Source organism: Grus americana, chromosome 25 (assembly GCF_028858705.1).
Source record: "Grus americana isolate bGruAme1 chromosome 25, bGruAme1.mat, whole genome shotgun sequence".
Taxonomy (NCBI): Eukaryota; Metazoa; Chordata; class Aves; order Gruiformes; family Gruidae; genus Grus; species Grus americana.
The window spans coordinates 4057318-4085264 of NC_072876.1; the positions used below are offsets into that span (position 1 = coordinate 4057318).

General features: G+C 53.1%; 1 protein-coding gene across 6 annotated transcripts; it reads left to right on the forward strand.

Moving 5' to 3' along the window:
• Positions 1-142: 142 nt before the first annotated feature.
• Positions 143-27789, forward strand: LAMB3 (laminin subunit beta 3). Of its 6 annotated transcripts, none has more exons than XM_054804113.1 (25): positions 154-331; positions 1416-1431; positions 1503-1630; positions 2376-2440; positions 2988-3142; positions 12393-12507; positions 12719-12792; positions 13212-13394; positions 13795-13858; positions 14179-14354; positions 15046-15166; positions 15560-15748; positions 15842-15997; positions 16608-16804; positions 17710-17821; positions 18284-18656; positions 19156-19316; positions 20389-20597; positions 21754-21957; positions 22660-22804; positions 24145-24352; positions 25353-25494; positions 25873-26049; positions 26475-26628; positions 27086-27789. In XM_054804113.1, coding segments are annotated over exons 1-25 (3663 nt in total). In that variant the 5' UTR covers positions 154-329; the 3' UTR covers positions 27223-27789. The 6 variants fall into 6 exon arrangements, with proteins under 6 accessions (XP_054660090.1, XP_054660088.1, XP_054660087.1 ...); XM_054804112.1 differs by having other exon boundaries at positions 15043-15166; positions 27086-27788; XM_054804115.1 differs by having other exon boundaries at positions 143-191; positions 1416-1630; positions 2265-2440; positions 15043-15166; positions 27086-27787.
• The last annotated feature ends 158 nt before the right edge of the window (positions 27790-27947 follow it).

A 27947-nucleotide genomic window follows, 5' to 3' on the forward strand; every position in this document is an offset into this window, starting at 1 on the left:
CCGTAACAGGGTACGGGCAGGCACACCCAGCGCTGCGGGCACACCTCAGCGAGGCGGAAGCTGAGCCAATGTTTCACATACTGTAGCCTTAGGGACGATATTTTTTTTTTCCAGCTTTGTGTGTACTTTTCCTCTGAGCTCCCGATCCTCAGCTTGCACGCGCCTGTGTCGCTCGGCGTGGGGATGGGGAGGTAGGTAGCACACGCAGCAAAGCAACAGGAGCGAAGATCTGGAGTTGGCTGATGTGGTCTGCTGAGCACCCCTTCCCATCAGCAGGGCAGAGGATGTGATTTTGGGGTTGTTTCAGTAAAGTACATGGAAAAGGCTTGATGTAAGTTTTTGTGATGATGAAAAACTGCGTTTTAGCTGAAACGCAGCATGTGAGCGGTGCCTGGGAGTGCTGTGCGTGGGGTGGGGGGTGGTGGCTGTGGTGCAAGGTGCTGAGCTGCACTCCCAGCTGCAGACACTGAACAGTTGCAGTTTAAGCAGATTTGTTAAAATTTTGTCACTTTGTTAGCACAGGAAAAAAAACAACCAACAAATCACAACACTGTTTCCATTAATACTAATGTAAAGCAGCAGTGACCACTGAAAAGTGTCAAGTGCAAGAGAGCTCTGAAGTGGGGGAGAAGGGCTCCTCATCACCTGGGTGTGCAGCTGGGGGTTCGGGTCTTCCACACGCTCCTGGGCTGATATTAGAAACCATCCTGGTATGACAGAGTCCTTTGGGAAATCTCAGCACTTTTCTAGGTATCCAGACAAGAATTACGTTTCTCAAAAAAATTGATGAGACTCTGACTTTTTTTCACAGCTGGTGAGTTCCCAAGCCTATGTTTTGTAGATAATCCTCAAATCATCTGATATGATTTTGTCTTGAGGATTTCCAGTACTGCAGGCAGGAGAGGTGCTGTGTGACCGAGTCTGCCTGTACAGCCCGGTTGCTGTGCTCGAGGTTGCCTTCAGGCGACCTGACATGAATACGCAGTGTGATTATAACTCATGTGGACATCCCTAATTAGGCTTTAAATGACCAAGTTTAGGTGCTGATAGCAGTGCTGCCTTGTCATCACGATGCTGGGCACGATACACAAAACCTGTCTGAGAGGGTGGGTAAACATTGGGGTGTATCGCCTGATGCCGAGCCCAGCAGCGGCTCTGGAGGGAGCCGTTTTCAAGGTGACTTGGCGACGTCCCGGCGGTGGCCACCCGTGTCCCAGGTGGGGTTTCCTACGGATGGGCTTTCCCTTGCTGGTTACCCGCAGAGCAGCTGGTTCACGCTGCCGTCATCTTCATCTAATGTGATTTATGTCTGCAGCCGTGTGCCCTGTCTAGGAGCTGTCATGAGTTATACGGTAACTGGGTGTGTATGTCTGAAGATCCCTGAATCACTCCCTTTATCATTACTGCACCCACAGGCACCTTCTTTCCCAGGTGAGGCAGCTGCGTGTTAAAAGCCAGGAGAGGAGAGAGAGCCAGCGCTCAGAGGGCTCTTGCTGTTCCAGATCGGCTGCCGGGCGGCACGGGGAGGGAGAGCCCTCGCCACGAGACGCGGACACACGGGACGCTGCGGGGACCGGGGACACCTCGGGGACCGGGGACGGTGCTCCCGCTCACGCAGGGAAGAGGGCAGGTGAGGTTTCTGGCTGCCGGGGGTGCGCTGGCGGCTCTGCCTCCCCCGGGCTATCCTGCAGGGCTTCCCCGCGGAGACCCTGCAGCAGATGTTTGTTCCGCGACGAGTTTTATGGGTTTCTTCTTTTCATAGAACAAGACTTCAGGCGGTTGGGTGTGCTGGGCGCGTTTTGATCTGGAATCGATTCTGGAAACGCAGGGCAAAGGGTGGGGCTGCAGAGCAGAAAGTGCAGCGTGCCTGGGAAAAGGTGGCTGCGGGGGTGTGTATGGGGGGCGTGTGTGTGCGTGCGTGCGTGTGTGTGCACACTTGTTAGGGCATCATTTCTAGCTGTGCATTGCGATCTGGCATCAGTGCCGGTTCCCTGCCTGCTGCAGATCGTGGTGCTGGGGGCTGCGGCTTCTCCATGTCCCCGGGGAGCCAGGCAGTCAGAAATTACGGCTCTGCTGAGAGCGAAGTGCCGTGCTGGTACCTGTGGTTCACCTCAGCAATAACGTAAAGATCCAAAGATAGTGTTTGGGGATAGAGGGCAATCTCTTACACACTTTAACGGGATCTTTGTATGTTAAATACAATCTGAGCATCTGATTTTCCTCTTCGTTATTCTTGATTTTTCACCCACGTTATTCTGTTGTAGATCAATTAAAACTATCTCCCTGTAAACTGAGAAGGAATGTGAAGGACCTGCACTGAGCTTTAGACTGGCGTTTTCTGCTCATTTTTGCTCCTGCTGCAAATTCTTCCCTAGGCGTGTCCTCGGCAGTATGGAGCCTTGCTGCCAGCTCTGGCCATGGGCATTATTTGTCCTTCTGGGTAAGGCTCACCACACAGTGTTTCTAAAAGGATATGGGGGAAGCTGACTAAATAGAAACGCTGCTAATGTAAGCTTTGTATTGGTAGCAGTATTGTAGCAGCAGCCGGGAGACCGGTATTTGATAATAGTGCTGGTGTCTGGCCAAAGGCTGCTCTCTGTCCTGGGCAACCAGCTGCAGAGCTGGCTATGTGGGTGAAGAGGGGACGCTATGTGGGTGAAGAGGGGACGCTATGTGGGTAAAGATGGGGCTGTTCAGTATGATGGGCAGGGAACTGAGCATCCCTGCAGCCCAGACGCTGAGGTCACGGCAAAGACGACTTTCGGAAATAACTGTTAGTACAAAGCACTTTAGAAGTGTCTTTTTCTTATAAAAAATAAAGGTAATTCAGGGGCAAAATACCCTTGTCCTTTTTGGCACGTGCTCTTTGTAGGTTTGTCCCAAGCGTGACCTTGTAGTTGGTCTGTTGTAGAAAACAGCAGACATGCTGGTTGATGTCTGTGTGCCGCCCTGACACAACCCCACGTCCTGTTTTCCTGCTGTTTCAGCTGCCCCGCGGCTGCTGGGCGCACAGCGAGCCTGCTCCCATGGAGCCTGCTACCCCCCCGGCGGAGACATCCTGCTGGGACGGGCCCACCACCTGCGAGCCTCCTCCACGTGTGGCCTCACCAAGCCCGAGACGTACTGCACGCCCCACGGAGAGGTACGTTCACCTCCGCGCTCCTAAACCTCACGTGGGGATGCTAATGCCTTTACCCATCCTGTCCTTCCTACCCTTTTGCAGGGATGTGTTTAACCTATTTCAGGTATTTATCCCCCTTCCAACCTCGTTGGGTCATTGCACCATCTGTGGTGTCCCCTTGAGCCCTTCTCTACCATCCCCATGGTTGAGAAGAGGAGCTGAGCACAAATGCGGTGGCAGGGAAAGGGCAGCAAAGCTCTGGTGTGAAGCACTGGAGGCAAAATGGAAGCTTTTGCATCCAAAATATCCCAAGCCTTCCTATCCCTGGACTTTTTAGTTATAAACTAAACTCGTATTTCACTTGTCAAAAATGGGAACGTTTCAGGTCTTTCACAAAGACTTGGAAAAGCTTCTGAACTGAACAACTGTTTTCAATTATGCTGGTTGTGCGGGGGCAGGAGATCATGCTGGGGAGGATAACGTTTCAGCCAGCTGCAGATTCTCAGGGTCCAAAGCTGCCGCCAAATCAGAGTAAGAGTTTAAGGATAAGTCTGCCTGAGCACAGAGCTGAAAACACTACAGGGGTGATGTCCCTGACATGAGCACTTCCTAAAGCCTTTCTCTGTCCGTCTGGCAATGGTAACCCTGTACTGCCGGGGGAGGAGTTCAAAAGGGAGCGGGTTCAACGCAGGACAGGCAAAGAGGGTCTTGGAAGAGATGCTCGAGAGGAAAGGAAATGGCAGACCTCCATGGTGAGGCAGTGTTTTCTACAGTGAAATCCAGCTTGAGTGAGTCAGCCTTCTTCTGCTTTTAATTCCCCTTCAAGTTGAAGGCCAAGATGTGGCAGCAAGTGGATTTGTTGCGGAGCTGGTCATGTTCTCGCCGGACTGGAGAGATTTTTGCTCCTCTGTGGAGCGGCTGGGAGCTGTTGGTTGGTACAAGCTGAGGCAGCTCCCTGGCCCTGACGGGTATGAGCGTCGCATCCTCCGGGATGCTGGGCTGGCTGCAGCATCTCTCCTTTGCCAGGTCATTTTCCAGCTGACAGTGGTGGTCAGGCATTTCCTCCGATCAGGCTCCCACTCACTTTTTTTGGAGCAGTGTCGCTGCTCCCAGGGAGCCGGGCTGTTTGCTCGCCTCCCCAGCAAACCCCCGCTGCTTCTCATGGATGCTGTAGCCCATGGACAGGAAAAAACAAGTAATTATTTCTATTCTGACTTAATTTTTTTTTTCCTTCCCAATTTCTGTTTATACTTGAGGAAAATTGTACATGAACGCACCTCTGAAATCTTCGCTTAACGTTGACTTTTGACGGTGACTTTTACTTAAAGAGGGGGCTCGTACTATGGGAAGCGAGCGTCTGCAAAACCTTGATTAAGCTGGTTGTCCTAATACCAGCTGGAGCGGGCTAGTTATTCCCTTTGCCTGACCTCGAGAGCTCACTGAGGGGCCAGTTGTGATCATCTGCATCAGTTGCAATCTTTGAAGTGGAGCGTGGGCGTCTCTCTGCTGGCTGTGACACACCTCGAGCAGAAATGGTCCGTTTGGTGCAGAATTAGTGAGTGAGGTCTCGTGGTGGTACTGCGGAGGAAGGCAGAGAGCAAGATTGCAGCAGTCTCTTCTAGTCTTCAAGTCCCTAAACTACTTGGTTTCCATATTCCTTATACCTTGCCTTACAAGAACCAGGGTTAAGAGGAATATGAAACAATTAACACTGATATGTTAAGTTGGATTCTCCGATTCTAGCTTTGGGAATGGGGTCTTTGCTTCCTTACTGCCTACAGACATACGATCGTTTCCTTTACCGAAATGAGAGATGCATCGTTACTGTGAGCAAATTCCTCAAAGACCTTTATTTCTGTTCTGCAGCTGGAACGGCTAATGGGAGTTTTGAGTATACCAGCTCCTATCTTTGCAGGAGAAATCCCCATGCGTTGAGTATTTCCTAATTTTTTCCTCCCTTTTTCTACTTCCCTAATTTAAGCAAAAATTAATCCCCTGAACTCAATTTTCCTTTCCCATCCCATAAAAAGCAAGCTCATTTAATTTATTGATTCTTATGACTTTTTTTTTTTTTTGCTACAAGTCTTGCTCTTGTTTCGTTGCCAAATAGGTAGAAATTTGGACTTGGTTTTGCAATCTCAGCAGAGGGCATGGGACGAGGGGTTGCTCTCACTGGCTGCCGGTGCCCTTGTGCCAGCTGGCGGGTGCATGCTGTCCGGCCCCGATGCCAGCCCACGCTGGCCCCAGGGTCCTCTTTTGCAATTCTGGTGGGTCGCTCGCTGTGGGCATTGATTTTGGCCTCTGCTCTGGCTCCAAATCCCTCTAACCTTTATACTTTGCACTACTGATTGCTCCATTCCTTGGCTGTAGGCTCAGTCTAGTGAAATCCAGGAGGGACACTCAGCATTGCCATTTATAGCGCAGCGGACTGCAGCGATGATTAGAAAAGTGATGGGGGGTGGAAACCAGGCAGACCAATGGTCTGGCTTGGAAATTATTTAGCGCTGGGGAAATGGCTGTTCGAGTCAGCAGGGAAAGTAAAAGCAAGAGGGAAACTGAAAATAAAATATAAAAATAAGCGAGCCTGGATTTGGAGTCATAAAGGCGCTGATGTGTGTGGAAAGACTCTCATTGACCGAGGTGTGATTCAAGGCCCAGTTAACTCATCTCTTTATTTAAATGCTAAGTATAGCGCTTTGATAGGAATATCATAGAATCCCAGACTGGTTTGGGTTGGAAGGGACCTCCCAGCCCACCCAGTCCCACCCCTGCCATGGGCAGGGACACCCTCCACTAGCCCAGGTTGCCCAAAGCCCCATCCAACCTGGCCTTGAACCCTGCCAGGGAGCCAGGGGCAGCCACAGCTTCTCTGGGCACCCTGTGCCAGGGCCTCAGCACCCTCACCGGGAAGGATTTCTGCCTCAGATCTCATCTCCATCTCCCCTCCTGCAGCTTCAGGCCATTCCCCTTGGCCTGTCACTCCCTGCCCTTGTCACCAGTCCCTCTCGGAGTAGCTCACGCTGCCTGGCTCTGGCCGAGGGAAGGCATGGTGTGGCTTTCACGTGGATTAGCAAGTTCTGGGTCCCCTCGCCTGGCCTGGCGCTCCCGAGTGACAGCACGAGGGCTGTGCACGCCTTCGGCTCTTTGCTTCGCTGCTGGAAGCAGCGGTACCCGTGCCGTGTTCATACCCAGCAAGATTAACACTTCTCTGGAGGGGAGAGCATTTCTTTCCTCTGGGTTCATGCAATGCTTTCAGCTTAGACATTCAGAACTAGAAAATAGCTACGGACTTTTCCGGATGTTTTATTAATTTTGAGGAGTGCCTGAAGCACCCTGCACATTGCTGTGAAATCTTTTGCCAGAGAACAGGCAAGAGAGGAGCAAAGCTGGGTGTCCTTGCGTTGCTGCTCTGTTTCCTGCATCCTACAGCAGAGTACTTTGTGTGTGGGGTGACTCCGTGGGTCCTCATGCCCCGACCCTGGGAGACTTTGGGTATTAAAACGTTGTTTGCATAAGGTGAAGGACCAAGATTTTCTGCCTTCTCTCACCTGCTTTTCATGGGCCCTTGGTGGATATGAGGAACAAAGGTGGGAAGTCATCTTTATCACCCCTTGTGTCCTGGTGACGTGGGGTCATCCAGGTAGGAATCGAGTCGAGAGGTACCAGAGAAGCCCAATCCCTAAATGAGTTTGTGGGAGGGCAGCGTGAGCCCGTGGGGCAGGAGAGCTCCTGGCGTGGCAGAGGATTCCTCCCGCTGACGGAGGGTCGCAGCTGCCTGGCAGGGGCTGGTCTGTAGCATCTCTCCTTGTGGTGTCTCAGCACTGAGTCGTCTTTGGCTGCTTCCAAAAATACAGGCCAACGTCTGTGAAAGGGAATATGTGCAAGACTAATGCTTCTGTCTGCCTCATTGCTGCCGTCTGATGGTTACATCTGCTTACCCACCTGCATGAGTCGGTCAGGGAGCTCGGTACTGATCCAAAACACGCTACCTGCTGGATGCTTCAGCAGGCCCCAGACATGTTGGAACAGGGGAGAGCATGCTGAAAAGCCACTGTGCCTCCTGGCTCATTTTCTTTCCAGACCCACATCATCTGTCAAACTCAAGTCTTTTATGCAGAAAAATGCATCCACAAAATCGTGAAATAATTGTGGTTGGATGGGACTGCAGGAGGTCCAACTCCCTGCTCAAAGCAGGGCTTCTAGTTTTGGGTGTTGCTTCATCACGTCAGGGGTTTGCACGGAATAATTTGTATTCCCGCCCTGTTGAAGGTAATACGGCAACTGCGAGTTGCTGCTCTGTGCTTATCTCATCTCAGTCTGGCATTCAGACACACCCTGCTCTTTGCTGCAGGGATGTGTCCCTACCTGCAGGGAATGTGCAGAAGAAAAAGCCCGTTTCCCATTATTCTTTTTCTCCTCCTCCTCCATTCTCTGTATCTTCTTTTGCCACACGACTGCAAATTGACACATATGCTGGGAGACATCATGTCATTCCCTCGCAGACAAGTTGCAGAGGCAACGGGACGCAGGCGATGCGTGCGGAGATAAGCTGGTGCAGTATGGGTTTTGCAGACTGTCATCCTGGCAGATTTTAAATGAAGTTTTGCTCAGGGGAGGTGACGTGAGAACAGACGGGGTGAGGAAAACAGGCACCCACGTGCTTGCTTTTAGGCAAGAGAAATGAACTTCATTTCCTTAAACCCCATACCACAGATGTTTGTCCAACTTGTGTCTTCACCCCCATCTCCGCTGTCGCCTTTGAATGTGGGGTCACGGGTAAAACCAAGCCGAGGGTCAGGACCCTCTCTTTGTGTTTTGAGCAGAACCTCAGAGCTCGATTTCCAGTGTCGCTTCTGACTGCTCAAGCAAAGATGTGACGTTGGGCGTTACGGCTAAGAGATACATCTGTGCTTCGATTTTGGAGCACGGTCCAGTTTAGCAAATACCGATTGCTCCGTGAGAAGTTTAATCGCGCTGACATAACCATTGGTAACTTCTACCATGTTTTCCCTTGGAAAATGTAGCGAGTACTTCACAGGCAAAAGGAGCCCTGCTCTGTGAGCCTGGCATAGCGATGTCCTGCAGCTGGTGTTAACAGGGAATGCAAATAGCTTGGAATGCAGAATTGCATAACTCTGTTCTCACAGCTGCCCTTGTTCCTAAGGTAATTTATTCTTCCTGCCCACCCTACGTCTTAATAACTCTTAATCTTTCTGTATACATATAAATTTCCACTGCTTTCCAGGGTGTCCCCAGATAAACTTGGAACGGTAATTACTGTCCCTATACAATGTTAATTGTGCAAGACCACACAGGGCTCCTGTACGGGACGCTGCGTGCCAGGAGCCCGACTGACACGGTGCCTCTCACCGACACGCAGCTGGGTTAAATGCAGGCCCACCAAGGTCTCTGCAGCTATGAAAGGTCTTCGTTTGATGACTGGAGGGCAGCAGCTTCCCATTTTTGCTAATGAATAACTTCAGTTTATTTTAGGTTGTGCACCTATGCCAGGAGGTTTTATTTCAAGGGCTCTCTACCCATATTAAGATGGCAGCTAGAGCTACTTAAAATACTTTGGTCTGAGTCCATCAGCTTAAAATTGTTTGCGGTTTTCTGCTCCTGCATGAGCAGGGAAGCATGGGAGGTTGACCAGAAACTGGTTCACAAGGTCAGAGCAGGAAAAGAGCAGCAAAAACCTGCAGCAGAGCTGGGAGAGCGCACGGGGAGGGCTGGGTCGGTGCCCGTGTCCCTGCACGCACCGTGCAGGAGTGTCCCAAGTGCGTGATGTAGCATGTGGGCACTTTTACAATAGCTGGTGGTTCTTCTACATGGACTTTTTTTTCTTTCTACCATTTATTTGGACGACATGAATCTGTTTATTCTCGATAGGCAAGCTTTCCCTTTAAAATGATTGCCTCATGAATAACTTTTCAAAAGGCTGGAATTAATTTCCTTTAATCTCTGAACCTCCATAACCTGCTTTTTGGGTGACTTTTAAGAGGAGCTTGGGGACACAGAGGACAATAAGTGGTTTCCATACACACCTACAACTTCTTTTCCCTATAGGCCTTTTCAGCCCCACATCCCGTACCTACTCAAACACGTACGGATTCTCTTTGGCTGCAGTAGCACCTTTGGTGCCTGGCAGGGAGGGGACGACATGCTGGAGAGCCAGGGCTGCCCCGGGGGTCGGTGACCCAGCTTAGACCGTGATCTCTTCATTTCCATTTGTCCCCCGTCTATTCCTGGCAAGCCCAGCTCCGAGGGATCTACGAGCCTCTTGCTATGCCGGGTAAAAAAGAAGGGGAGAGCTGGGGAAAGATGTGTGCTGGGTAAATCTCCCTTCAGCCCGGCGCTGGGCTCATTTTTAGTAATTCCCTCTGTCCCGAGGAACTTTGAGACACATAGTCACAGTCAGTAATAGCAAATCCTCCTGTTGTGCAATAGAGGGCTTTCACAATTTGCTCCAAGGATGTGAAATGAATTTTGCTTCCAGTGTTAATTTTAGCCTTAATTAAAAAGCCGGGGGGGGGGGGAGGGGAAGAAAAGAAAAAAATAGGAAAATATTTTTACACTGAGCACAGCCCCCGGGCTGCCTGGGGAGGGTCTGTCTCACACAGTTTAAGCTTCGTTTTTACTTAGCGCCGCATTTTAAGTGTGGTTGCAGCTTCATTGCCAACATTGCGTTGCAGCTACTAGAAGGCACTTGTGTCTCTGGCTGAGTGAATGGTCTAATGAGTACGCATGAATCAGTCCTAATGAATAATGTAGCCGAGGTTAACCTTTCCCCTTGCAGAAAGCCTTCCCTTTGCTAATCGCAGTCAGAACTGTTGTGAAGTTTAATCATTATTGGGAATTGTTCACTAGATTATTTCTGTGGATAATTCCTGTAGGTTCCTGACAATTTGCTGCTAGTAGTCATTATCTGAAATGACTTCTTCTGCCTGGATTATATTATTTCTGATTCTTCCTGGCAGAGCCAGGAGGAGTTGGTAGAGCCAGGGAAATTGCATGATTATATATTTTGAGTTCTCTGTTTGCTTACTCTGCAATATTGTTATAAATATTGTAGTTAGCCATCTCCTGTTCTGGGATATTTATAGACAGAGAACATAAAGGCTGTGGAAAATATTATGGAAACAGATCAGTTTAAACTGAGGATCTCTCCCCAGTATCCTCCAACAGCTGAAAGGTTCCCAGACCCGGGGGCAGAGCAGAGTCAGGTCTGGGCTTTGTTAGGAACTAAAACCAACCCACGATCTGAGGTCCCATCTGTCCGCTGCTGCCCGGCCACACGCCAGCACTGACCGCTCGTGGGGCATCAGCACGGCGGTGGGCTGGGAGAACGTCTGGTGTGGTACCAGTAAACGCTTTCCCGGTCAAGGTCAGCCTGCGCCTGGTGTGGTTTTGTGCCAGAGCAAGCAAAAAGGTAACTCTGGGCAGGGTTTTCCATGAACTTGTCTTGGTTTAAAAGAAAAAAAAAAAAGAAAAAAAAAGAAAAAAAAAGAAAAAAAAAAAGATAGCTCTTATGAAGCAGAGTACCTTTTTCTTTTTTTTTTTGGTAGAAATAACAGGCTTGTCTGGCTGTTTCAGGAGTAAGGAAATATGTGTAAACTGTGAATTAATCTTTTAAAGGGGAAACCAGAAATCTTTGTGCCACCATGCCCTCTCTGGGACACAGATCTCCCCCTACCCCCAGCACCTGTGTAGGGTCCTGTTCCCTGTTTGGGTCGGAATCGGTTCATTGTTTAAGTGTCAGATGGGGAGATTTTAGTACGGGGTGGACGTGGAATGCTGCTTGTCACTGGTCACCCGATTGCTCTGCTCCAGCACTGAAAGCGGATCTCATCACTGGGGTCCCAAACATGCCGGTGCCTCTGGTGTCACCTTCTGCCACCCGGTGACTGCCAGTCCTTGCAGCGGGGTATCTCGTTGCCTTCCCGGTGTCAGCTGTTAGACCTTGCGCCAGACGCGCTCCCCTCCTCTCTCCCAAACCCGCTTTCCTCCCAGGACGACCTTTCCGAGCCGTCCTGCCCCACACTGCCAAGGCCAGCACCTGCCATCGCTGGCAGACCCTGTTCTCCATCTTCCCCGATTTCTCGGGCTTTGGGACGTGTAGGTGTGAAGCGTGTGTCCTGCTCCTCCGTTTGGGAGGCTACTTTACTGCTCGGGCCACTGACAACTTCAGTTTCTGATCAAAACGTTTCACATTGCTCTCGCTTTTGGGACAGCGTTATCCGCAGCCCCTTGCTTTTGCTCTGCTCCGCGTGTGGCCGGTACCGAGCGCTTCAGGCGAGGCTTCCCCGTGTCCCGTGGGATGCTGCTGCGGGCTCTGTCATCACCCGCTATTTTAACATCCCTCTGGGACCTGCCCTTCCCCACCGTGGTCTCACCTGGAGGGTTTCCCCTCCCCATTTTCCCTCGCCCAGCCTGCTTGCCCACCCGGTGCCCGCCTCTCCTCTTGGCCAGCGTCCAGACTGTCCCCGCTCCCCGGCTCTTGCTCAATCTCCTTCTTGCTGCTTTCTACACATTTCGGACCCTACTCCTGTGCTGCACGCACCCGTTGGTCCCATGTTAGTGGCGGCTGCACGGAGCGTTGCTTGGTTAGTCAAAATTTGGGTATTTGTTTGCTCCTTGGGGACCCTGTTCTCTCCCATCCCCGCGTTCCCCGTGCTACATCTCTGCTCCTTGAATTACTTGCTCAAGTGAAGGGCTGAACTTTGAGCCACTCGACTTCCCACCCGCTGACTTCTCACCCGCTGAGCTGTTTGCTGCCGCTCTGCTCCCAGGGGAGAGCGCAGGGGGGGCTGAGCATCGCCCAGGGCTTTTGGATGCAAGAGAAAGGCCTTTCTGATCACCCAAACAGCCCCCCTGGCTGTGTGGAAAAGGCAAACTGATCCTGAAAAGCTGCAAAGAGCTTTCTATCAAGTGTTGTCATTGTGGAAAACAGGGGGTTCGTTTAAAAAAAAGGCATTTTTGATGGTTTGCCAAAAACGTGTTTTAGTCAAAGGTGTTTTGGTTTTAGTTTTCAGTCCATAAAACCCTGAGTTGTGCTTTTTAACAGGATGTGAAGGGGACCACTTGAGTCCTGTGTATTGTTAGTCTTACTAATTGTGCTTCTTCAGATCTCTAATAAACCAGCTTTAGTGATGCCCTTTGTCCCTCGGTGAGTCCCTGCTGCGCTTGGGCCCCTCGCCTCCGGGGTCTGCAGCAGGGTCTTTCCCTCCGGCCGAGCCGGGACGGTCACTTCCACCCGCCCTTTCTCTTCCAGTGGAGCATGAGATGCTGCAGATGCGACTCGCGGCTGCCGCACAGCTACAACGGGCACCGCGTGGAGAACGTCCTGTCCTCCGCCGGGCACTCGCGCTGGTGGCAGTCCCAGAGCGGTGAGTACCGGCTGGGCGCATTGGGGTCCCACCGGGACACCGCAGCTCCGGGCCTCCAGCAATTAATGGCATCGCGGGGAAGAGGAGGAGGTGTTGAATTCAATAGATTGGAGGAAAGAAGGAAATAAATGACTTGGGTGGGGTAGCTAAGTGGTTTATTTTCCTGAAGTCCGCAGTCTGCGCCTCTGAAGCTGTCTCTCTGTGCCCACAGGCATCGAGCGCGTCTCTTTGCAACTGGACCTAGACCAGACGTTCCAGCTCGGCAGCATCCTGCTTCACTTCAGGGTTTGTGTGCAGCATCTCTGCTTGTGAGGAGGTCACTGATGATGATGGATGGGTCCTGCAGGCTCTCCATGGGACACGGGGGTCTCAGTGCGCAGCTCCCTCCAGGCTCCGGATAGGAAGCACGCCAGGGATCATGCCCCCATTCCTCCATTTTCCCTGTTTGCGTGGCCATTGCCCTGGGCATTTGGGAGGAGCAGAGCAGGGTGGTGGGTTCCCATCACATTACTGTCTGCCAAAAAGTCTCCTTGGTGCAGACGTACTTCATGGCTGTGCGTGCGGGGCTGCAGCGGTGCTGGCCGAGGGGAGGGGGTTGGTACCTGTAAGGGAGGGGGTTGCTCCAGCAGCCTGGAGGGAGGAGGGGATCAGGAGCCGGCTGGGGTGCGCTGCGTTACAGATGTGCCTCTTTCCCTGCTCTGCAGTCACCACTGCCTGCTGCAATGCTGATTGAGCGCTCCACTGACTTCGGCAAGACCTGGGAGGTGTACCAGTACCTGGCCTCCGACTGCGCCACTGCCTTCCCCCACGTCCCCCAGGGCTCCCCTGAGAACTGGCAGGACGTTCGGTGCCAGGCACTGCAGGGATACCCTTTGCATGGGGGCAGGGTAGGTTTTGTGGCAGGGACCCCCGCATGTGCCTGTTCCCCCCGCCGCTGTGACCCTGGGTTCGGGGCGGGTGGCCTGCACAGCGCTGCAGAAACATGTGGTGGCCTGGAAATCTTTTACATGTATTGCACTGGGCAAGGGATGGAGCCCATGGACATCCAGCACTGCTATGTGCAGTCCTCAGGAGGATTCCTGCTCCTGTGGGAGGAAAGCCCTCGCTGCTTTGCAGTAAATGAGGAGTTATGTTGGTCTTCCTGCAAAATCCTCTGCAACTCTGGTGTCTTTTCCCTGTGTTAAGTGATGTTCTGCAGAGGCAGGTCCAGAGCACGCATTGCCCAGACCGTGAGAAGAGAGCACCTTGTGTTTCCTGCTTTTTAACTTTTTTTTTTTTCCTTCTCAGGTGAAATTCAGTGTCCAAGACCTGGCATCCACCATCACTACCTCTTACAGCCAGACTGTCGATAGTAAGTGAATGGCCTCTTTTAGATCTGAGAAAGGGAGAGGCGGATGCTGCATACATGTGATGGAGAGCACTGAGCCGGGGTAACCCCACGGGGAAGCAGGTCCTCAGCAAACAAGGCCTTGAGCTGCATGTTAGACCGCTGCCCTGGCACCTCCGACACGTCAAGGAGCAGCATTTGGTCTTTGCTGATGACTCAGCTGCTGCTCTTCATCCCGACGCCTCTGTCTCTTGCTCTGAGCCCTCCACGCGAATCGCGATGCCCTTTTGCATCCAGTGCCCGTGTGCCTGCGGTGCCTCACGCCTCTTCTCGGTCCCCAACAGAGCTGGGGCAGTTCACCAACCTGCGGATCAACTTCACCAAGCTCCCCCACATTGCACGCCAGGGCTACCGCTCGCCCAGCACCTTCTATGCCGTGACGGAGATGCAGGTGCTGGGGAGCTGCTTCTGCCACGGACACGCCGACCACTGCGCCCCTTCGGAAGACCCGCACACTGCGGTGAGAATCGAGGCGAAGTGAAAAGCCTAAAGATGAGCTCTGTGGTATCAGGCTCCACTACATGCCCAGGAGTGCTCCTTGGGAGACCCTGGCTGGGATGACCAGCAGTGGGGTGTGGGAGTCTTTGCCCTGGCCAGAGGCTGCTCATAACTGGGGGAAACGATGCCTGGCTTTGCCTGGGGTGATGGCTGTGAGACGGCAGCCTGTGCTACTCCCACATAAACCTCCTTTTTGCGTCGGGAAGAAAGTGGAGGGGCTTTATAAGGAGTTACAAAGCTCGGTGGCTGTGGGAGGAGGTCGTGCTCTGCAGGCACTGCTCCTGCCAACACTGGGGGTCTCGGCTGGGTGGGCAACATGCAGAAGGTTTCAGCAGGCTCCTTCATGCCCAGGAGGATCTGCCAGCACAGTCTGTTTTCTGTTGTGGGATTCTCTTGTCCCAACTTATGTTTGTCCACTTTGCCGTGAATGTGGCTGTCCTCGGGTAGGTGGAAGAGGTGGTGGGAATTGCTGCGGGTGAGGAGCAGCCTGTGCCTGGCACTTCGGCAATGCTGGCTGGGTGCTGGAGGTTCATCTCTGCGTGGGGAATGGGGGCAGAGGCAGGCTGGGGGTGTGCTGGAAGGGCAACAGGAGGATGAAGCTCTGAACCGAGCAGCTTCCATCCAGGAGGGGTAAAGCGTTGTCTCTGCAGCAGGTCCACGGGCACTGTGTGTGTCAGCACAACACCGCCGGTCCCAACTGCGATCGCTGCGCCGCCCTCTACAACGACCGGCCGTGGGCACCCGCGGAGGACAACGAGCCCCACGAGTGCCAGAGTACGGCGAGTGGCTTCCCCTCCCCTCTTCCCGAGGCCTTTCCTCAATCCTCCCCCGCCACGAGCAACGGGAGTGGGAGCAAGCTCAGAGGCCTTTTACCGGGACGTTTTGCGGGGCTGGATGTTAACACGGATGTCTCTGCAGAAGACACCCAGACACGTTCGCACGCTGGGCTTTGCTCTGCGGGGCTGCGGGCAGGCGATGTCCCGGACTCCTGGGCTGCACCAGCGCTCGGCCATGCTGTCTGGCTGGTGCCAGCCTGGTCCTGGGGCTGTTGGCGGGTGTCACCGTGTCACGCAGGGGACTCGGGCACCCTCTAGTGCTGGAGCCGCCGTTGCCGGAGGGGTTTGCACTGTTGCAGCGCTAGCAGGGCTGTTTCGGGGTTTTTTTTAGGGTGCAACTGCAACGGCCATTCGGCATCGTGCCACTTTGACCCGGAGCTGTACCACGCCAGCGGAGGGGCGAGCGGCGGTGTCTGTGATGACTGCCAGCACAACACCGAAGGCAACAACTGTGAGCGCTGCAAAACTAACTATTTTCGCAACCAGCAGCGAGATCTTGCCCATCCTGAAGCCTGCCTGCGTGAGTGCCCTGATACCCCCCACATAGCACCTTCCCCGGCCCCCTGTCCGCCCCTTGCACCCCTCGGCATTGCCGCTTCTCTCATGTTTCCAGCCTGCGAGTGCGACCCGGATGGCACCGTGCCGGGCTCCATCTGCGACCCGCTGACAGGGCGCTGTGTCTGCAAGGAGAACGTGCAGGGGGACCGCTGCCACCTCTGCAAGCCGGGGTTCACCCAACTGGCCAATGCCAACCCCATGGGGTGCCACAGTGAGTATGCCCTGAGACATCCCCTGCTTTCCAGGGTGCTCCCACACCACCTCTGCGCTCAGCATCCTCAGTGGCTCTGAGGATGCAAGTCCAGCCAGCTTTGATTTGGGGTGTCCAAGCCAAAGCCCTCTTTTGCAAAGGCTTATAAACCTCCTTGCTCAGGCTGTGGCCTGTCTCGGGTATAAGTTTGGCAAAAAGCACAGGGAAAGCAGAGTTTGGGGTGTCTGTAGGACTGTATCCCCTTTCCAAGTGTCCCCCTGGGCGCGCAGGGCTTGGGAAGCGGCGGGGGCTGCCGGAGGCAATGCCGTGCGGGCGAGCGGAGCCGTGCGCAGCAGAGGGCAGCCGTGCCCCGGGTCAGCATCGCGTGTGCGGCTGGGCTGGAGGGATGCTGAGGCCTCTGGGGCTGCTGAGTCCTGCTGCGGCGCTTGGGTGGGCACCGCAGCGTTAGAGCAGGAGCGCGGGTGCTTTGTGCCAAGTTCAGGTACGCAGAGAGAGAAAGGAGAGTGTGTCTTCAGGTGCCTGCAAGGTGCTTCCGTGGACCTGGCTTCACGGGAAGCCAGGCTGGTGCTCTGCACCCATTTTTAATATGACAAAACCCTCCCTGTTTCAGGATGCACCTGCAACGTGCTGGGAACGCGGCAGGACGCGCCCTGCGACGATGAGACGGGGAGGTGCTTCTGCTTGCCCAACGTGGTGGGGAACAACTGCGACCAGTGCGCAGCCGAGCACTGGGACATGGGGGGTGGCCAGGGCTGCCGGCCCTGCGGCTGCCACCCACACGGCTCCCGCAGCCCCCACTGCAACCAGGTACCACCCAGCTCGCCCTGAGCATCCTTGGGGCAGATTCAGCATATTTCAGCAATACTTCTGTTTTATTTCCCTGCTAGCTTTTATGCATGCACTTGCAAGCTTGCTCTCTTCTTCCATTCCGAACTCCACAAATGCAGCTGTGAGGGGCTGCGGTGGCGAGGGTTGAGCTGCGCAGCCAAGGGTCCCCGCTGGGCAGCACCGCGCCAGGGATCGCTCAGAGCATTGAAACCGCCTGTCGGGTGGCTCCGTCATCCTGTCCCATCCGTAGGAACCTCATGCATTCCCTAGCGCATCTTGATCTTATTTTCCTTTTCCTATTTCCTAGAAAACACTATGACAGGCTATTCAGGAAAATGAAAGAAGGTGGTAATTATCAAGAAAAGATTAAACCATTTTAAAAGGCCTGATATTTAGTAAGCAAGTCCTAATAAGAGATCTTCATGCAGGCAAGGCAAGTTAATTAGCCTCATTTGTCAATGAAGAGCATGTGTGTCACTTCAGGCTTAAGAGACAACTGTGAAAATTAAAGTTAAACGTAAAAAAACCAATCAAACCCCCAAAACACAACCCATGACAAATTCTAAGAGCTAGAGGTAGGTCCCAAATGAGCTCAGTGCAGTGAGGAGACTTGAGATTGCAAACCGGCTGCTTGTGGGCGATTCCTTTGTCTTTGAAACAAAGCTTAAACCTCTGCTTTGCAATGCTGGGGCTGTTTGGAGACCATTTGCATCACCGTGGCTGTGCCTGCAGCCCAGCACGAGCAGCCTGGGATCTCCTGGGACACAGGTTGAGTGGAGAAGATTGTCCCTGTGCTGGCTTTGGTGCTCAAGAGCATTCGAGGGAGGGCTTTCCCAGGAAAGTGTCCAGAGCCAGGTCTCCCTGATGCATTTCTCTTTCCTCAGTTCACAGGACAGTGTCCGTGCAGAGAAGGTTTCGTGGGACGAACGTGCTCTGCTGTGCAGCAGCAAGTTTGCCCAGATAGGCACTACAGAGATGTCCGGGTAGGATGCACAGGTAGGAAACATCCATTTCGTTTTGGCTTGGTGTTGCTTAGCACTGAAATTACACATTATCTGGGAAAGACCTGGCCCGTGTCCTGACATCAGCATTTCCCATGCTACTTTCCTCTCTGGAACAGCTTCCTAGTTAATCCCTGTTGCTTTTCCCCATCTCCAGGTATCCACCAGTCCCCTCCCAGCAGCCTTGGGCGAGACCCTTGGCCGTGCTGGGTCTGTCCCTGCAGGGTCAGGGGCTGGGTGAGCGACTGGCCTTGGGGGCTCATCCCGTCCTCTGCCCATGCCGCCTCCTTCCCAGATATACTGCAGGGGCTGATGGGTGGGGTTGGACTTCAGATTGTGGTGGAACCCCATGAATGGGATCTGATTTTTTTATATATATATATATATTAAAAAAACCATTTTCTCCCTCCCTTTTGGTGGGCTCACCTCTATATCTCTCCACCTTTCCATCCCCCAGAGTGCGACTGCGACTTCCAGGGCACGGAGGATGTGGGGTGCGACAAGACCACGGGCCAATGCCTCTGCCGCCCGGGCGTCACGGGGCACCGCTGCGACCAGTGCCAGCGGGGCCACTGCAGCACCTACCCTGGCTGCGAGCTGTGCCACCCCTGCTTCCGCACCTACGACGGGGACATTCAGCGCCTGCGCCTGCGCCAGGCCGGCCTCAGCAACTCCATCTCACAGCTGCCCCCGGGGAGCGGGGGGTCCCACTTCAGCCCCCGCCTCTCGGAGGCGGAGGGGAACGTGCAGCAGGCGCAGGGCATCCTCGGCCGCTCTCCTGCAACGGAGCAGAGCCTGGCCCAGGTGGGCAGCGTGCTCGCTGCGATCAGGTGAGGGATGGATGCTGCTAAGGGGGTGCATCACTTAGCCGGGAGGGGATGCTGGCTTTTTTCCTGTGTGCTCACTCGTCACACTGAGCTGCTTGCACGTGTTCTGCTTTGTTTCCGTACCTGAAAATCTTGCTCTGTTCACATGGTGACCAGGGATCCAAGAGAACAGCGCTTCCACGCGTGCACATCCTGTGCAAAATGTTGCAATGGCAGGAGGCTGGCAGGCAGGCTCTGGATGTTCGGCATCCTCGGGGCATATTCAGCCCGGTCCCTGCGTGGGCATACTGGCCTGGTGTGGGAGAGCTGTAGCCCAGCCCCACGCTCTGCCACCTCTGCAAACCTGCAAGGCCATGGCGTGTCCTCAGCCGTCACCTCTCCGGGCTCAGACGTGCCTCTCCACTGGGTGTTGGCAGCGTCCCAGCACAAGAGCACTCTGCTCTCTGTCTACAGGTGCTTAGCTCCCTACTTGAATTCACGTTTTCTGCTTTTTCTCTCCCAGGGAGCAGGTCCGAGGCATAAATCCTGACCTTCGTTTTCTGGATGTGACTGGCTCTCTATCAAGGGAGCTCGAAGCCCTCAACAGCAGCTTGCTTACCACTAACATCCAGTATCAGAGCAAGAAGACCCAGTTTGAAACCAGCCGCAGCACGGATCTGTCAGGTACAGTGCTGCAGCTGTAATACTTCTTAATTTGCAGCTATTAATTTACCTCAACGTGACTGTGCCTGGTGGTTTCCCACCGGCTGGGTGGCCGAGATGGAGTTTTCAACCTGCTGTCAGCTCAGGAACAGTGAATGCATTTCCCCTTCCCAAGGAGAGGGATGTTTTCTACCCAGCCTCTGGTCCATGACCCAGGATTTCACACCATTGGGTTATTTGCTCTGGCGTTTTGGGGCTAGGCAGCTCGCTCCGTGGGCAACGTGTTCCCGTCCCCCGGCCAGCACAAACTCTGCTGCCGGGGTGCAGCGGGAGCGGTGGGAAGGGGGGAGCCCCACTGGGAGAGTGTCACCGAACCCGGGAGGAAGCTGAGATAATGAAGGTTGTGCACAGATGGAAGGGATGGAGGGGTGGGGAAGGGAGCCAGGCGGCTGTCAGGCGCTTAGGAGAAGAGCTAATTAAGCCCTGTGATGATGCTGGTGGTAGGCTGCCATTATATCCCTGCTACAGCTAATTCTCTCCAAGTGTCTCATTGCTGCCTCCCCCTCCCCGCTGCAGCGTGCGGCTCAGCCGGCCGGGGACGTGCAAGCCGCGGCGAGCAGCTGCTGTCTGGGCAGGTTTGCTCCGCACCTCGCCGTCTGAGCAGGGCTGAGGGGTGCGTGTCCTGACCGCTCTTCTTCCAGGCTGTGCTGGAGGGGAATGGCGGGGCCAGGGAAAGGGCTCTGAGAGCGCCCTGTCCTGCTCCGCCAAAGCCCTGCTGTGCTGCGTGGAGCAAAAGCCCAGAATCAGTGTGTGCACGTTGTTCTGGCTTTAGTTTTGTTTCAATCTTTTAGCTCCAACCCAGAGTTCGCTCCTTCATGAAAGCTCTGTAGCTCACTGAAGGAATGGCTGAAAGGCATTTGGAAATAAAAGGAGCTTTTTTATTGTGCTGTAGTGACTAATCACTCTGGCTGTGTCCCCCTCCTCTCTGCACACATCCACTCGCAGGCTATAGTCAATGCCTTCATTTAGGTAGCTATGCTGCATTTATGAGTCACGGAGGCATTTGTGTCATTTATCGGTTTTATTCCTGCAGGAGCCTTCAAGACAATCAGCTCCGCTTACCAGACATCCACCAATGCCAGCAGCATCGTCACCGGCGCCTCTGGGCTGCTGGCCGAGTCCCGGGAGAGCCGCAGGAGTGCCACGGGGCTGGAGGGGGGGCTCGCGGAGTCCACCGCCAAGCTGCTGACCCTGAAGGGCGAGATAGCCTCATCTCCCAACCTGACCCCTGTCATAAATAAGGTGAAGATACAAAGAGGTTTTCTGATTTCCCCACTGCGCACATCTAGTTTTCAGGAGGGCCCTGTAGTGCTCAGGAGGCAGAAGTCTCCTCCTGCAGTCATGCATCTTTCTTCAAATGGTTCGGCATGGCAGGACAAAGTCTCTGTCCGGAGGGAGACTCATCCGAGGATGCTCAGGCAGCATCCGAGCAACCTGCTGCTTTGGGACATCAGTGGAGAATTGCCTGAGCGTCCCTTGCCTGGGGATCACAGATATTGAAGCATTGCCCACCACCCCCTCCCAGGCACACACTTTTTCCTCCAAGGTCTCTCTGATGTGTCAGTTCTTGTATCTCAAAGACCCACTTAATTTCTGGATGAGGTTTCTTTTATTTCTCCTTTGCTGCTTTGTTATTGCCATGGAGATCCATTTTGGTGTCTCCTAATGCACGGTTGCTGTGGAGACCACCAACCTCCCCCCTCTGCTTTTCAGGGCATCAGCATGTTCCCAAGCGATCAGCCTGTGCTGGTGCTTGCACTGGCTCTGGGTTTGCATGCGCCCCTGCTGCAGTGCGCTCTTTGCTGGGTGGTAACTCTAGAAGATGCTGTACAATTAAAACCACTGATGTCCAGGCAAGAGGGCAGGGTTTTCTCATCCCGTTCTCCCTCCTAAAGCAAACTGCACAAGTTGCACAGGGTTCCCTTGCCATGAGGGGAAGGGTTGCTGTCCTGAGAGTAAATGAGATGTTTTCTCCATGCAGATGTGCTCTGTGTTGCTCTTCGTGAGCTGCTGGGGTTTAGCTCCTGCTTTGCTCCTGTTTATGCTCCAGCTTGGGGTGGTGAGGACGTGCCATCCTTGTGTTGCTATCTCAGGTGTGGGCATCCAGCGCTGCCGTACACGTGCATGGCTCTGGCTGCCCTTCTCTGACGTGGTCACGGTCTCCAGTCACTTGGGCTGTGCTGCATGCGTGGCCGTCAGCCCCGTTGGGAGGGCTGCCTCCGTCCCCGTTCCCGTGCAGAGCTCCTGCTGCACAAGCACAGCAAGTTCCCCAGCTCCCTCGGCGAGGGCCGGTCGAAACTTTGGCCCCTGTGGTGTGCTCGTTTGCCTGCCCGAGGGCACCGAGGTCTCACCAGCGAGGCGCGTGCCCTTGCTGCCCCACCGCTCTCTCCCTCTCCAGATCTGCGGTGGCTTCCGAGTGGAGACGTGCACGCCTGCCCGGTGCGAGGGGCTGCTCTGCCCACGAGACAACAGCACTGCCTGCGGGGCCGGCCGCCCCTGCCGAGGCATCATCCCGCTGTCGAGAGGGGCCCTCGCCACGGCCGGGGAAGCTGCCCGGGAGTTTCGTAGCCTGAGCACCCGGCTCCAGGAGACGGCGCAGCTGGTGAGTGCGGGCAGCGCTGCCTGTCCTGCAGCCAAGCCCCACGCTCGGTCCTTCGGTGTCAAGTGTGTAGGGGGACACAGCTGTGGAAAGAAACAGCTGTGATAAAATACCCAGTCTCAAACTTGATTTGGGGCTTGATCTTTTGGATCAGCTTTGGAAATTGAGGAATTTTGGGGTGGGAGACTCGCTGCTGTGTGTGTGGGTCCTGCCTCCCCCCAGCACAGGAGCCACAGAGCTGAAGGCACGAGGGCGGCTCTGGAAATGTCACCAGGGAGCCTGTCCTCCTCCTGGTTTGGGATTAGCATGGCAGAAGGGGTGGGGATGTGGAAACCTCTCTGGATCCGCATGTGTACCTGCTCTAACATTTCAGGCAATCTAGAGTGCATGTGTTAGTGCTGCTACACCTTTTTTTCTTCTGCAGCCTCTCAGGTGCTTGCAAAGATAAAGTGCGTTTTCAAAGTCATTCAAAATCCATTTCAAAGGTGTTTTAAAAACCTAAACAGCACTTGCCCCTCTTTGAGAGCTTCCTTTGCAAACCCAACCCTCAATCTTTAACATTTACAATCCTTTAAAGCAGTGGCGAATTAAGAATCATTAAACACGATTTCAAAGTGCCTTGCCCAGTTCACTCAGAGTTGAAGTAGGGCTGCTGGGATTCCAGATCAAGAAGAAATGGCTCCATCAGGGTATTGTTATTTGCAGATCAAAACAACAGAGACCTCTGCAAATCAGATTCAAAGCAATACTCGTCGGCTTGTGGACCAGATGAGCGTAACGAGGACCCAGATAGAAGGAGAGGTGCGGCGCATCCAGCAGTTCATCCAGCAAGTTCGAAACTTCTTGTCAGGTAGCACTCTGCAAGCTCTGAAGCGTATGTGTGCAGGTTGGCTTGTGCATGGAAAAACTGGTTTTTACGGTGATGTTATGTATGCGAGTACAGTACAAGGGAGGCAGCTGAAGAGCTCGCCCCAGTTAAGCTCTTGGATATCCACTTTATCTGTGCATGAGTATTTACGTAGCAAAGGTAACGTGCGTCCTCTGAGACAGCAAGGCAAGCTTGGGTAGTGTTTTCTGAGAAATGAAGAAAATATTTCAGCAGTGCAAAAGTCCGTGATTTTGTCGGGAGTTGCAGTTTGGCCAGCTGACTTGCTCAGGCTTGTCTGTGCTGTTCAGATCGACCCAAATTACTCCTGGCTGTTTTGTCAGTGTCAGCTCCCCTGGGATGTCACCAGGGCAGACCCTGCCTGCTTCCTTATGGAGGAGTTTGGGGGCCAGCTGTGAGGTCCGTGGGGCGGGAGGTACCACATGGCCTTGACCTTCTGTGCGTGGGGCTTCACGGAGAGGTCTCCAGCATCCCCGCAGGAACTGCTCTCAAATATTACCTCTTAAATGTAAATGAAAAGCTGTGGAGGAGCCGGTCTTTTGGCTGTAGCACGGACAACGGCTTGCTTTGGGTCCCGCTCTGGGTCGCAGAGCCTTGTGCCATCTCCAGGGCTCGAGGACAAACCCATCCCCATGGCTGGTGCTCTCCGAGGATTTGCATTCGGCATTGACCTGGTGCAGAGAAGTTCACTGGCAACGCTCACTGACCGGAGATAAACAGACAAATCATCTCTGGAGCAGACTATTAATCAGATGAGGATTCCTCGTTGTCCTATAAACCAATGGGATGACTTATTGTTCGCAGACAGATTGTAATAACATAATGAGCCTCATGAGCATTAGCTGAATAAGAAAATCAGGTCATTTGGTGCTGCCTGGTGTTAATGATGAGTGAAGATATTTCTGAGCTAATTGCTGTGCTAATGTCCCTCGGGCTCTGCCTGCTTCCGATTCCTCAGGTTTATTAACTTTTATTTGTGAAATCAAAAAAGGCTTGTCTCGAAACACAACCTCATCTGCTCAGTGAGGTCCACCTGGCTCTGCTCTGGGCTTAGCCATGGCGTTCTCGTTGCCAAATTACAGGTATCATTTCAGTCTTTTCCGAAAGTTTTCCTGATGCAAATGATAAGTCCATTAAATTCAGGAGGATTAAATTTAGGGTGGACGCTGGCAGCTGTCTGAAATGAAGAGACTGTGTGCGTCAGAGCACGCACGGCTGGATGTCTGCCCTCATCCTCCCTTGCATTTGCACTCCCACCTTTCCCCTCTCCTGTTTCTGACACCGTCTGTCTGTTTGCTCTGCAGACAAGGACACGGACCCTGCCACTATCCAGGAAATCTGTGAGTCTGTTCTCTCCCTACGTCTCCCCACGGATGCTGCTGCGGTCCTGAGAAAAATGGCCGAGATCCAAAATCTGGCGACTAAGCTGCAGTGCCCGGAGAGCGTACTTGCCCAGACGGCCGAGGACATTGCCAAGGCCAAGCAGCTTCAGCAGGAGGCAGAACAAGCCAGGTCGGTTGGGGTTCGAGGGCTTTCGGCAGCCGAGGGTCACTCAGCCAGGGTGAACGTGGTGGTTCTCACTTGGGTTGAAATCTCACGCTACAGGAGCTGTACTGACTTGCACAATCTGAAGTTTTAGCCCAGGATCTTCTAAGTCCATACAGTGCTTAAAAGAATGAGTCTGCAGTCTCTGCAGACACCTCCCTGGTGCCCCAATGCAAATAAGAAATCTGGCTGCCAAGAACAGATCTTGTTATAGATACTGGAACAAGAAGGACTTTACCAAAAGCAATGGAGGCTTTTCTCTATCTCTTGAGTCCCTGTGATGGGAGATGACAGGGTTGCACTGGTATTACTTGATATTGGTGACCTACACCCTAATTGCACAAGAGAGCATGAGGAGATTAAATGGGCTATTTGTTTTCTGGGTGAAAGTTGGGAGGATTATCCCATGGTCCCTTAAAAAGAAATTACAGAGTGTCCTTGCAAATTTGGAGCATCTGCTTTGTCACGTTGTGACTTGCAGCAATATCCCAGCGTGAAGGTTAGCGGGATAAGTATGTAAACTCCTTGATAGCGTCTAACACCTGCTTAACCTGCTGGAAGTGATGAGACAAGGTAGTCTGGCGTTCTACGGGGAGCTCTATCGCCCAGCCTGAATAGTCCCACTGCATGCAGAAAAGTGTTCATTGAAACTGGTTTTTGCTTTCCCTTCAATACTAGTTCTTGCACCGCTTACGAAAGAAATGTTTCTAACTAGTGTAAAGGAAGGCTTTCCTCTCCTCTCCTCAGTTTGTGTCCTCTGCTGGGGGGTATGAAATGGAAGTAACACTTCTCTTGAGAGAAACCTGCTCTCATGGCTGGAGTACGGTGTGTCCAGATGTGTGGGTTTGTGGCTTTTTGGGGAGGAGTTGCAACCTTCTCAACCTTGCTTCTTTTGCCTTTGCAACCCTGACTTCCAGCCCATACAATTATTTACACTCCCTCCTGGCTGTTTCCCACGTTTCCCCAGGAACCGGGCGAATGCCGTGGAGGCCAACGTGGAAGAGGTGGTTGGGAATCTGCAGCGAGCAAACACGGTGCTCTTGGAGGCCCAGGGTGCTATCAGGGGATCTGGCTCTTCCCTTCGATTCATCCAGGAGCGCATTGATGAAGTGAGTGATGGGCGGTCACTTCCCAAATAACGGTACTGTGCCCTGCTCACTGCTCCTTTGAGACTTCCCCGCTTGGTAGAGTCGTGCACCAGCTGGGAAATGGGGAAATTACAGCTTTTGCTGTAAAAATCTCTTCTTTCTGCTGTGCCTCGCTTGTGTGCTTCTCCAAACTCCAGTCACGGTCCCTGCCGGACCCCCCTGAGACGAGCCGCAGGGCTGCCGTGCTCAGCTGCGCAGGGAGCAGTCCCTGCTGAGACCCCACTTCTGCAAGGTGTCCGTCAAGCAGCGTAGCTGGTCCCCGCACAGAGGAAAAAAAAAAATGTTAGGAGTGGAGTCTGGATGTGATTTCCTTCTTAATGTGGAGCACATTGCTTTTAGATCGAGGCTGTTCTTGGTCCAGCCGAGAAGAACGTGAAGTCCATCGCAGGCCAGCTGGATGGGCTGACGGAGAGGCTCTCGCAGCTGCAGCGCGGCGTGGACCAGAACCGCCTGCGGGCCACCGACGCGCGGCAGACGGCCGGGGAGGCGGGCGAGCAGGCCAGGAGCGCGCAGCAGGTACCGGGCTCTCTGCTTCCCCGCTGCCGTTAGACAGCAAAGCCAGCTGTGTCCTGGCACGGTTTTGGATAAGGCGAGGAGGTTTTCCTGTTCAAGCCACAGCTTGCAGGCTGCTGTGTCGGTTCTTATTAACTTGATGCGATATCCCATCACTGAATTTTTATAGGACCTTTCTCAATCCTAATGCTCTTTGCTGGAAGCTTATTTCTGCTGTATCTCCTGCCTGAGGCAGAGTAGCCCATACAGCTGTCAGTCAGCATCTTTCTGAGTGCATCACAAACTTACGCATTTGCATGATAACATAGTGACAAAGCTCTGGTGCAGTATCCATTTAATATCTAAAATGGATTCAACACTGGAAAATCCCCCTCCCCCCCAGTCTGTTTGCTTGATCCTACCTGCACTGCTTATTTGCTTTTCCACAGGCTTTCGAACAAGTGAAACAACTGTACGCTGAGCTGAAGAGAAGGATGGAACAGAGCCCAGCTCTGGGAGAGCAGGGCAGCAGGGTGCAAAGCATAGACCGGGAGGCAAAGGCTCTGTTTGAGGAAACTTTGGCCACGATGCTCAGGATGGAAAGTAAGACTCCTTGTGAACTCAGTGTAATAATCTCATGCACCGGCAAAGGGCTTTTGACTCCTGGAGGGGTGAGGGAAAGAAATTCTGAGGAAGACAATGTACTTTTGGCAGTGAGATGGCGTGGATTTGGGCTGTATCTGCTGGTGCTGTGCCAGTAAATTTAGAGTTTGCAAGGGTGCATGTGCCGCCATGGAAGGGCCCCCCTGCCTGCAATACCGATGTGCCCTCCGTTTTCCTCCACACGCTCACTTCTATTTTTAAGCATTCAAAACTAACGGCTTTGTTCAGAGCAGTCCTTTTGGGGAGGAGAAGGGGGAATGCAGGATGTTAGTTTTTCTCGCTCCAGCTATGCAGGAAGGAGGTGGAGGCTCAGCCCAACCTGCTGGGGAGGGCGGTGGCTATGATGCCTTCCTCCTGTCCCATCACCGCCTAACCCTTCCCTGCCCTCTCTCCTCAGCTTTAGAGATGGAAATTCAGGAAAGCAACAAGGCTGTGATGTCCAAGTTGGCCAGGCTGTCGGGTCTGGAGGAGCAGGTGGGAAGGATCCGGGATGCCATCAACAAGAGAGTCGCCTACTACGAGAGCTGCTCCTGAGCAAGCTGTCCACGCTCCATCAGCATTGTCTTCCTCCTCTGCAGATACTGACTTGTGTATTTATTCCTTTTTTCCGGCTGGAGTTCTCATGTGCCTAATGTCTATATTTTTAACAAATTGAGTTTCCGTACCTCTGGAAAATAGTTGCACTGAGCCAAAGGAGCAACCCCCTGGAGAGGGCTAACCTTGGTTGGACTGGTCGAAGCTGCCTGGTGGTTGGAGGAAAAAGGGGGAGAGACATCAATCTTCCATTGCAAATAAAAACCTCCCCAAGGCTGTTATTTCCAGAGGGTTTTATAAACCAAGACGTTATTTCTTTTTCTTGTTTTAGCCAATTCAAGCTCTTTTAGCTGAATTTCACTGTTCAAATTAAAACCCTTGTGTGGGGCCTTTTAAAACTTTTTATTTATGCTGCAGTTAATCCTTAAAACTTGCCATGGCTTCAGTACTTCCCCCCTAGATCTTTCTTCAAAGAACCAGGTCACAGAGATGGAGAATTTTCTCTCCATCATATCTATACAACATTACTTATATTTATACAAATAAGAGAAATGTGATCTTGTACTCAAAGGTGAAGTCAAATGTCTTGTTTGACTTTCTGCCACGATCTGCTTATTTACCAAGCAAGGCTTTGCCAGAAAAATACCAGAGAGAGCAGGTCTGCAGATGCACGGGGAACGCTTTAGAAGGGACTTAATAGACCGTTTCCTCATCAAATTTCTATG

Excerpts from the sequence above, each read along its gene's own strand:
- LAMB3 (XM_054804112.1), top strand. Across the intron at positions 15,749-15,841 it reads CCATCCTGAAGCCTGCCTGC|CCTGCGAGTGCGACCCGGAT; the intron begins GTGAGTGCCCTG and ends TCATGTTTCCAG. Across the intron at positions 26,050-26,474 it reads AGGCCAGGAGCGCGCAGCAG|GCTTTCGAACAAGTGAAACA; the intron begins GTACCGGGCTCT and ends GCTTTTCCACAG.